Raw genomic sequence first — 10,378 nt, forward strand, 5'->3', positions numbered from 1 at the left:
ATCACGTGCCGCAAGGCAGTCACGTTTTCCTGTAAACCACATCTCACGTGCGTTTCCTGTCAGTAGTCGTAACGGTATTTTATCTTTGCTGCCTCAAATCTATCAGAATGTTCTGGAGCAGGTTTTCAGCTCGGATTCATATTTCTCTAGTCTTTCCAGCATGATGCTGCCTCTGCCGTGCTTCACCTTATCTGACTTTCACGCTAAAGAGTTCAATTTTTGCCTCGTCCAACCAGAGAACGCTTTTGGAGGCTGTGTAGCTCTGCAGGATTTATCGAGTGGGAGCGAGAACTGCCAAAATGCACAAATCTTCCATTTCAGACTTCTCATCATAACATAAACATCTTCAGATTTTCAGCACCGCATTTCATGAAACACACAGTCCAGATAAAACTACAGCAACTTGCAAAGTGTCTCTTTTCAATCATTTTCCAAATGCTCCTGAAAAGTCAATCATTTCAGAGATTTTTTTTTCTTCATTTAGACACATTTTAGGAAATAAGTCAAGAAATATGTGTTAATCTTGTAACTATGTTAAACTTTCCTGTTTCAGAATTTTCAGTTTTTGTCAGAGATTATCTTCACATATCAAGAATAACCTAAATATTTACACTTTACTTCACATTAGGTTCGTTTAGGTGAAGAAAAAAAAAATCAGCTGCAAACAATTAATAAAAGAACAAAGCAGGTATCATGCAGGAAAAAGTTTATTTAGTGATTCTTAAAGTCAAACACATGGTGTCACAATAAATAGTTCAAAATAAATAGTTAAAAATAAGGCAAATAAATAAATACTCTTTCATATATAAAGTACCATTATACATCATTTTGATGTAAAACACGTTCTGGCATCAAGAAAATAAATATGTTAAAATACATAAAAATGTTTTAGGTTGAGATCATTTGAGTGTAACACAAAGTGCCTGTTGCCTCTGGTAAGGGTGAAGGTCGATCAGTGCAGAAGATGATGGATGAGGAGTTTCTATCATTTGTGACGTGGCCGCGCTAATCTGTTCATGTTGCTTCTCTCACAGCTGCAGCTTCATTTCATGTGTTCTCCGGACTTCATGTACCCCAGGGCCCTGTTGATGGTGATGAGGCGGACCTGGAAGCCCCGCAGCACTTTGCACAGCTTGAGCCTCTTGTCGTAGCTGCTCGCCGCGTCTGCAGCAGCCTTGAAGGAAACACACATTCTCTGGTAAGGACAGCTTATAGGTGCTTATAGAAATGTTTGCCTCCTGTTTTATACAGAAACATGCACAAAACACACTTATTTTATTGAATCATGAATGAATTCGTAAACAGCGCCAGTAGTTACCTGTGTTGTTGGAAGTTCCATTGGAGGCCAGCAGTTCTGTAGGGAGCAGAAAAATATACTTAATTTTTAATTATGACATTTAATGGGACATATCATCAAATGCCTCAAATGAGGCAACATGAACAACCTTCACATGGTGAATTAACTTTACAGATGCAAAAAAACCCCTCTAAATTTGACCTAATGCCTTTATCAATGTACGTTTATTTTAAGCATAGCAAATGCAAACATTTGAGAGAGAATACAAGGACTTCAGTAAGTCAGGAAATGAACCTTCACCCTCGGAGGTGAGGGCAGATGAACACATTTAAGTGGCTCCTTGTAGCACCTCTTCAACACACAGATACGCACACATCTAGTAGAAGTGTGACTTACCGTCATGAGCTCCCCGAGACCCGGAAGAACTTTCTCACTCAAGAAGATGTTGTTTGGCTGAGCTGTGAAGAACCTGTAGTAATGTGTGAGATCTTTTCCAATTTCTGTCACACACGAGTCCTGGACGGAAAGAAAAACCAGCTCATGTTACCTCTGGGACGGCGAGCGCACGAGAAATCACAGATGAAGCACAACTTTCAGGGTTTAAGTAGTTTTTAACCTAGATTAACGCTCACCTGGTCAAATTTGGAGTCAGTCCTTCCAGAGCATGTCGATCCCTGTTAGAGAGAGCGAGAGAGAGAGAGACGGCTTATTAATGATATATGTGTCAGAATATATATGTGCACGTTGAGAAGCGTGTGTATGTGTTTACCTTGGGTGCACACACAGCCGCTGTCCTGGTCTCATCGTTCAGCTCCATGTTCTTCCCTGAGCAGCTGAATCCATTGAACAGGTCTTTCTGTAATGAGAAATGAGATTTTTTTAATTAATTTTTTTTTTTCTTTCCAGTGTAATGTTAAGGTTTAAAGGATTAACGGTTATTTGCGGTCCTGGTTTCACAGGCCTGACCTGTGCGAGTGCAGCAGTGATGTTGTGGAGGAGATTCTGAGCGTATAAAAGACAGGAGTCCGTCGCTGGCTCTTTAATGGTGGCAGGTTGACCGAGCGGATGGGCGAGCGCCAGCGGCGGCAGCAGCAGCAGCAGCAGTGCAGGAGTGAAGCCTGGAAAACACACAGATGTTTTTCTTTAGGTTAATCTTCCATTCATTTCCCGTGCACACCTCCAGCCCAGGCGCCGATACTCACAGAGCTTGACGAGAGTCATGTTGAGAGAGATTCTTGCGTCAGGTTCTTCGAGTGTGTCTGTCTGGACTCAGGCATCCTTTAGTGTTTTATACTCAGACTGACTGAAGGAGGGATTTTCCTCTCACTGTCCCAATAAGTGTCAACACCTATTTTGAATTGAAAGTGCTCCGTCAAGGTTGTGTAGTTTCCATATTTTTTTGTCCCCAAATTTGGGTGAAACCGTGATGAGTAATAATGCTGCGTGTGCGTGTGTGTGTGTTCATGCAGTGTGTGTGTGTGTGTGTGTGTGTGTGTGTGTGCGCGCACCCGTCACTGTCATTGTTTATGTCAAAGTGAAAGAATGATGTCATGTGAGATGTGGAACCGTAATCCTGTGTTGACATTTTCTCAGTTTTGACCACATCCAGTTTGTGACAGCTTTGCTCTTTGATTTGTCATTTTGACCGAGCCAAACTGGTAAAATAACATCATAAATACATTTAAATTTAATCTGGTCTTTGTTGTGGTGCAGAGTATACGTGAGGAACGTGTCTATAATTACTGAAAGCCAATTACCTCCAAAAGGTACAACGGGTTTCAGAGTAACGACCATCATGGAGATTTATCTGCAACATGCAGATGTTTCATTAAGTCAATATGTACTGAAATGAAATAAAACGAGCCAAACACACACTTGAAACATTTATTACCAGAATTTTCTTAAACAATCATCATACATCGACAAAGCAAACCATAGAAAAACCACTTTGTGTTGAATGACATTCTTTGAAAAGCTGAGAGTAAAAACACAACAAGGCATGTTGTCCATCCTTCCAGTAAAGTGTCCTTTCCCATTTACATATCGAGTCTCCATAAACCTTTTAAACACATAAAATATATATATACGTAGATGCTCAGGCTGCAATCTGCTTTATATTCTATATTTTCCCATGGCTTCTTTTGGTATTATTAAACCAAGCAGAACATAATATTGGCATTGCATATCTTCATCAAGAGGTTCTTCATGTCTTTTTTCTTTAGAATAATTTAGTGAAGAAGTAAATTAACGTGAACAAGGTAAATATATTTTCACAGTTGCAGCTAGCCAGTTTAATCCAATTTAATGTTCTTTTTTTTTTTTTTTAAATCACACTAAAGCTGCAGCAGCATTGAAACGATACAGAGTGTTTTCTATTGCAACAGCCCATCGATATGACGCTTGACTCCAGTGGCACACAGCAATGGCACAGTGCTCGTGGTGAAGTGAATGAGTGCATGTCTACGGGTGACGTGATTAACCTTCTTCATTCTCAGCCGTGGAAGCCCCCACACTTCCAGATTCTCCCCAGCACGCCCTCAGCATCAACCAGTGTGCCGTGCAAAAAATCACCGAGCTGGAAACAAAGGGTGGCGGTGGAATGAGGTGGAGAGGATCCCTGTAATACTACAAAACACGGCATGATTGGTCATGCAGAGTGGAGGTGAAAAGCCTTGGACGGACACAGGTGTGCACACAGGACGCTTTATTTAGAGAGAGTTTTCTCCGAGTGGTGCCGCTGGTGGATGTGTGCATGTCTGTCGCAAAGAGAAGGGATTTTAAAAAAAAAGAAAAAGAAAAGAGCATTAAAATGATGCCGCAGTACAGGAACTGGCAGGTGATGCACAGAGGGAAAAGGTGCTGTGTGTTCACCTGGTGAGGTCCTCGATGTCCACCAGCATCGCATCCTGCTCCACATGCAGCTCGTCCCTCATCAGCAGCAGCTGCACCAGCTCCTCATTCAAACCTGAGTCGGAAAAACATTCACTTCAAATCATTAGTAATTCAGTCCAGACATGTCCAAACAAAGATACACAAATACACTATACATATATATACAAATAAAAGAAAAACACCTACTTATACTCATCTGAATTTCTCTCCCTCTTTCAATATTTTACTATAGTGTGGCATATATAAATACATAAGCAAATATATGTGTGTGTGTGCATATATACACTTAAACATACATAAAGACCCCTTGTGGATAATCTATATGAAAAAAAATGGATCCTATGAAAACACATATACACAAAATAATCTATATCCACGTGTACAACCACAGGACTAAACATACAGACACTCATATAACACATATATCTAATTCATTAATCAACATGAACATTAAAAAGAAAGTGAAAGCATGAAATCATCTCAGCAGTTTATGAGCATTGAATGAATAAAATAAGTATTTCAATCAATAAAGATGTTTTTTAAGAGGTAATGCATTAGTGTGTGTGTGCGTGCGCGCGCTCTACTCACTCTGAATCTGTGAGTGTAAATCATTGGTGATGACCTGCAGCTGTCCCAGGCTCATGTCGCTCATGTCTCCTCGCCTCAGGTTCCTCTTCATCAGGCCCTCGCTGATGTGCGGCAGATGGGGGAGCTGGAGATGGAGAGAGACGAGCGGGGACTTGACGTGGCGTCCGGTGGAATTCAACAGGACGTGTGTTTGTGAAAACGTGCGACTGACCAGGTCGGCCACGGGGGACCGTCTGTGCAGCTGGATTTGCCGCTCCACCTCCACTTGCATGCGGGCCATGGGTCGAGCCAGGGCCAGCGCCACCCGGGCCTCCTCCTGCAGCCTGCGCTGCACCCGCCAGAACCCCCCGCAGTCATCCAGCGGATCCGAGTCCTCCTCCGCCGTGTCTCGGTCCGACAGCGACGAGCTCTGCTTGCTCTGCGCGGAGAGCGGGGTCAGAGGTCAGACGGGGGGAGGAAAGCCGGCGTGTCTCTATGTGAAAGCAGAGCGTACCACGGGAGACAGCGGCGTGTCCAGGCTGGTCTCGGTCCGGCTGTCCTCGGCATCGCTGTCTTTGTCACTGCTGCTGTCGTTCACGAAGCAGACCTGCAGGTTCACCCCGCTCTGCAGCCTGCTGGGAGAAACACAGCGCCACCGTGAAAAGGAAAATCTACGCCGAGAATAGATTCAAGAGGATTTCAGTCTTCTAACACTTCTTAATAACCAACAGCTCAGTTGAATCCATCATGTTTGAGACTTCAGTCTTGAATTCTTCTCATCAGCGGATCCATGTTTCTGTGGTGTCTGCAGGTATCTTTCAGCTCTGAGCCGTCAGTGCGGTTATTGGTTTTCTTGAAGCGTTTTATGGCTTTTCATATATAATTAGATATTTACAGTAATTCTAAGTTGTACTGACTTTTAGGCCAAAATGTGAGGAAATGGAGACAACGTGTTCATGTGTGGAGCGGCTAGGTTGTCTGGTACATGTTGTCTGGTATTTTTACTAAAAGTAAACGGGCATCCCTCGTCACGTGAATCACCCGCTGCAGTTTCGGCAAGAAAATGTTTAATGTGTTCAGTTTGGAAATTCAGTAAGAAAACACTTCCCTCTTTGTGAAGTAGCTGGTGATTTGATTCTTTTTAATTTTGAACAAATTTCGTGAGTCTTTAAAGTGTTTTTGATGACAGTATTTGTGTTGTCTGGACGAAGGCTTTGGGTTGGAAGAACTCGGGTTTCGTGCTTCCCCTGAACTGAAACGAGTGACACACTTCTGCCGTTTCCATGGGAATCTGTCAGGATTCCTGTGTAGCTTAAAACCGGCGTGCTGATTATGATTTCTATTGTAATGTCAGCAATGTCACAGGTTTTGATGTGTAGATGGAAAGAAAAATAGAAACTTAAAGCTCTTGAGAAATGAAAGAGGCCATTATTATCAGGCCATTGAAACTTTAACCTCAGCCTTTCCAACCGCCCAGAACACTCGCTGAACTATGAAAGAACCTAACTCGCCCGGAGGAGCTCCTCCTCCCTTCTCCCGGATGAGAACAATTGCCTGCAAGTGGGGCGGATGGCGCTGGAATTTCCAACCCAGACGAAGCATCTTTACCTTGAAGGTCGACGGTTGAAATCCAGCCACTCACAGCAGCAGGCTCGGACAAGGCGCCGCTTCCTTATTGGAGGAGTCACCAAAATTGCACTTCCTCTAAAGGGAATGCGGCCAGTAGTGTGGGTAGGGGCTGGGGGGCGGCCCCCGCTATTTAGGCTGCCGTGTGGGAAAAACGGCCAAAGGAAAAAGTCGGAACGAGACGGGAGGAAGGAGCTCCAGTGAAAAGGTTTTGCTGGATGTGGTTTACCAGCCTGCGTGTGATGTAATGCAACTCTGGCCAACGTGTCGACCTGACGCAGTCTGAGGGTTCCGAAAACCTCAAATTCACATTTGAAATATCACTTTCATGCTCTGCAAAAAAAAGAAGCAGGTTTGTTTTAATGTCAGTCTGTGACATTAGGCATCAGTGAGTCACAGCTGCTGCTCTGGAGCTCTGTTTTCGGTACAGACTCTCATTGGTTAACTAACGAATTGCATGAATTACAGGGGTCTAAGGTCTTTCAGCAGTTATTAGTGGCTAATAGTGTTGTATTTTTTTCTCAACATTTTAAAACAAAGCGCTTTAACCAGAGAAATTCCCTTCCTGGTCTGTGCTGTGTGGTCAACAGCATGCCAGTAAAAATATAGAAACCAATAGTAAAGTTGATGTTTGTGCATTAATTAAACCTATATGTAGGGAGGAAAATGTGAAGGGTTTTTTTCTGTGATTGTTTGTTTTTAAGTATCTAAGTGAAGGTTGAATGCCTCTGTGAGAATTCCTCCAAACTTCGCCTGAAGCTGGGGCCTTAACACGCTCAGAGGTTAACCACATGCTCCATCCTGCGCTTCCCCTACCGCCGGTTCTTTGTTTTACTGCTGACGTTCACACGTTCATGTCATGCCAGCCCCCCTGCACACCGACTGTAAACAGCACCACTTTCCTGGAAGAATTTACACTTTGTTTTGTGCCATGAATGACTGACACAACAGTCTTCAGCTGTTTACAGCAAACACTCTGTAGCTCACTGCTGTGAAACCTCTCAGGCATCAACAAGACAGTTCAACCTTTGACTTTTTCTTCATCTATAGCCTGACTCTGCCTTTGCTTAGCGCCCCCTGCTGGCTGCAGAAGGCCAACAAGCATGTCTGTGTGTAACAGCACCATCATGAGAGGACAAATGATCTCGTTAAACACAAACTAAAAACATCACACCTCATCTTTCTAAATGTCTTTTTTGCTCATTGGCCCATGCTGATTCTAAGAATAGGCTGCTCCAGGGAGCTGGCAGAGGTCAAAGGTCATGCTCAGTGGCCCACAGCAGTGACCTGTCCCTCTCTGCTCAGGATTTCAATTTTAAACTTTGTGTATCCATTCGCTCTCAAAATCAAAATGACCACAGACAACTAGATCAAATTATATGCTTACTGTAGTCAACATTATTTAGTTATAAAAGTAACGGCATTTAAGAAATCAGTCTTTCAAACACCTCAGTTGGATTCACAAATAAATAGTAAAACAGACTTATATTGACAAAAAAGACATACGAAAGAACAAAAAGCTGTCTCGGTAGGATAAAAGAAAACTTCGCTTGAAATGATGATTATTCAAAACCTTTTATCTAAAAATAAAATCTAGGAAAAAAAACCATGAAAGTGTCAGCTATCAGCAGCTTCAATCCACATTTATTCTGTTCTTCAAAAGGCTGCGCTGATCAAACACACACACACACACACACATGCACGGGGTTGAAACCCACCGGGAGGGCGGGCCGGTCTTGCTGCAGCTGGTATAGATGACGGGCTCGTCGTCATAGAAACTGCCCAGAGCGAGTTTCTGCCTGATGGACTCTCTCTCATTCCGCTGGGCCTGCCACAAAACAAGACAAAATATGAATGCAAAGAACAGGGATGAGCGCGTCGCTCTTGTTCCGCCATCACTGACTGAATTAAGTAGGCCACGAATAAAATAAATAAATGATCTGAGTGACGGATATTTAAATTAAAACGAAGCATCAGGGTTTTTGTTCAGGAATGGGATCTCGCGTCTGTTTCCCCACTGTGGAACCAATCAAAGAATATCTCATTTAAATATGTAATACACCTCATCAAGACATCTGGTTTTGAACATGTGAATGCTTTTATTTTGTAAGACTCCTCATCACATGATGCATCCTAAAAAACACTGCTACTTTGAAAACATGCTAATCTTCCTCTAATGTAGTGGATTTATTTATTCATTAACAACAGCTTGGAACTACAGGTTTACAGCTTTTAAAGCTTTTTCACTTTAAAGCTGCAGTGTGTGAAATTCAAGCGATGCCACATTTAGTCTTTAGGTGGCAGCACTGAGTTTGTACCCAGTTTGTCACAGCTTGGTTTTTTTGGGCTTTTTACTAAGCAAACAACATGGCCTCCAGTACCTCCTCTTCTTCTTCTTCTTCTTCTTCTCAGATCAGCCTGCTGTGTTTCTCAATGGACCGAGGTCAGTTCAAATTCACAGCTCGATAAGCTGGACTCGCTCGCTAACTTCAGCTTTCCCACCAACAGAGAACAACACTGTGGGATGACTTTGGAACTTTTGTCTTCTTTATCAGCTTATTTAAAGGTTTTTTTACCCAAAAAAATATTACAGTCTTTGCAACTGTAAAATAATTTTAAATCGGTGTCTTTAAGCATTTCTCGTTTCTCAATAACCTCCTGTTTGACAGAAATTACGAACATCATTTTCACTGAACAATTACCAGCTTATTGAATGTTTATTGAACCATTTATGAATCATGTTCAACTCAACGCAGACAAAGTGAGGGCGATGTCTGCTTCTTTGTCTCCAAGTGAGACACGATTGGATGAAGTGGTAGAAGACAGATGTTCAAGTTAACGCTGCAGCTAAAAAAAAAAAACCCTCCTACAGCTGGTTTAAACTGCTGTGTCATTCTGCACTGGTGTTAAACTTCAAGTTCACATTGACATTTTTCATTTCAAAATGATCATGTTGTTCCCACACTTTGTCTTTTCCTCATTATACTTCCTTTCCTGAATCATTCATGGTTGCTTTTCCTCAGCTTCCACTTGGCTGCTGTCTCAGATCTCATTGCTTTTGTCTTGGATTCACACAATTCTCTGTCTCCAGGCTCCAAAAAATCAAAGAAAATGCTTCGACACAGCATAACTGTTCTATTCTGAGAGCATGTCTTGAGGCCGTGCTGAATATTCAGGACTCACTGAATAACACATCCAGAACTGGAGATGTGTCTCTGAATAACCACACACGGACAAACACGCACAGCCTCTTTGTGTGTGTGTGTGTGACGCATGAGCTGAAGCTGTGATGCAAGAGCATCTATCATCTGATCGCCTCCGTCCCTCCTCGAACCAGCTCTCTGCCTCCTGCTCGCCCACTCCAGATATCCGGATGACCTCCTTACACACAAACTGTTGTTAACCCTTGAATCAAGTGTGGAGCGAGCCGCAGGACAAAACTATACAATCTGTATGACTGGGTGTGTAAAATGCCAACATTTGAACGCAGCCACTCCATTTTCATGCACTCTCCCTGTCTGGCTGGCGTGTCTAGAACAGCACGCCCATGATGGATGCCTATCGCGCATACCTGTAAGTGTGGCGTTCGAATCAGCTACACCCCGACTGCGACCCACAAACAAGACGACGTACAGATCCACACACCTGGTAAATGCGTTTCTCCTGGTGCACCATCCTTCAGCGCATCGTACTGAAGCAGCCGTCCTGCCCTCGTCTACACTGCAGTGAAGCCAGACCCAGGAGACCCTCATATACTGCAGCTCCGTGCAGGAGAGCGAGGGGAGGAGGGGAGAGGCGGCAGGAGAGAGGAGGGAGGGAGCCAGCGATGGGAGGAAGGAGTGGGAAGAGGCGGAAGCAGAGGAGGAGAGAAATGGAGGGAGGGAGGACTGCTCGGCGCTGCCACTGCTTCCCCTCATCTGCTATCTGCTCCTCCATCTGCCTCAATATTCTCTTTCTTTTCCTTTTTACTGGGAAGAAACAAACAGATCCTGTGTT

General features: G+C 43.4%; 2 protein-coding genes across 2 annotated transcripts; both read right to left on the bottom strand.

The window, feature by feature from the left end:
• Positions 1-1,042: 1,042 nt before the first annotated feature.
• LOC115405435 (interleukin-12 subunit alpha-like) lies at positions 1,043-2,518 on the bottom strand. Its single transcript, XM_030115013.1, has 6 exons — positions 2,500-2,518; positions 2,264-2,415; positions 2,067-2,153; positions 1,930-1,971; positions 1,694-1,813; positions 1,043-1,174 (listed from the first exon to the last, which is right to left on the bottom strand). Exons 1-6 carry the CDS (start codon positions 2,516-2,518, stop codon positions 1,043-1,045), a joined length of 552 nt encoding a protein of 183 aa, XP_029970873.1.
• A 1,375-nt stretch (positions 2,519-3,893) lies between these two features.
• LOC115405854 (schwannomin-interacting protein 1-like) lies at positions 3,894-10,154 on the bottom strand. Its single transcript, XM_030115604.1, has 7 exons — positions 10,028-10,154; positions 8,101-8,210; positions 5,271-5,388; positions 4,989-5,195; positions 4,778-4,901; positions 4,169-4,262; positions 3,894-4,053 (listed from the first exon to the last, which is right to left on the bottom strand). The coding sequence occupies exons 1-7, from the start codon at positions 10,055-10,057 to the stop codon at positions 4,002-4,004; spliced, it is 735 nt and encodes a 244-aa protein (XP_029971464.1). The 5' UTR covers positions 10,058-10,154; the 3' UTR covers positions 3,894-4,001.
• Between the last annotated feature and the right edge of the window lie 224 nt (positions 10,155-10,378).

This window comes from Salarias fasciatus, chromosome 18, assembly GCF_902148845.1.
Source record: "Salarias fasciatus chromosome 18, fSalaFa1.1, whole genome shotgun sequence".
In the NCBI taxonomy this organism is placed as follows: domain Eukaryota; kingdom Metazoa; phylum Chordata; class Actinopteri; order Blenniiformes; family Blenniidae; genus Salarias; species Salarias fasciatus.

Bases quoted from the DNA above. Each gene is read 5' to 3' on its own strand.
- LOC115405854 (XM_030115604.1), bottom strand. From the start codon at position 10,057: ATGGTGCACCAGGAGAAACGCATTTACCAG. The intron at 5,389-8,100 runs GTGGGTTTCAAC...TTCTCCCAGCAG, and splicing joins AAGACCGGCCCGCCCTCCCG to GCTGCAGAGCGGGGTGAACC. The intron at 4,263-4,777 runs GTGAGTAGAGCG...TTTCCGACTCAG, and splicing joins TTTACACTCACAGATTCAGA to GTTTGAATGAGGAGCTGGTG.
- LOC115405435 (XM_030115013.1), bottom strand. The intron at 2,154-2,263 runs GTCAGGCCTGTG...TTCTCATTACAG, and splicing joins TCACTGCTGCACTCGCACAG to AAAGACCTGTTCAATGGATT. The intron at 1,814-1,929 runs GTGAGCGTTAAT...CTTTCCGTCCAG, and splicing joins CTGACTCCAAATTTGACCAG to GACTCGTGTGTGACAGAAAT.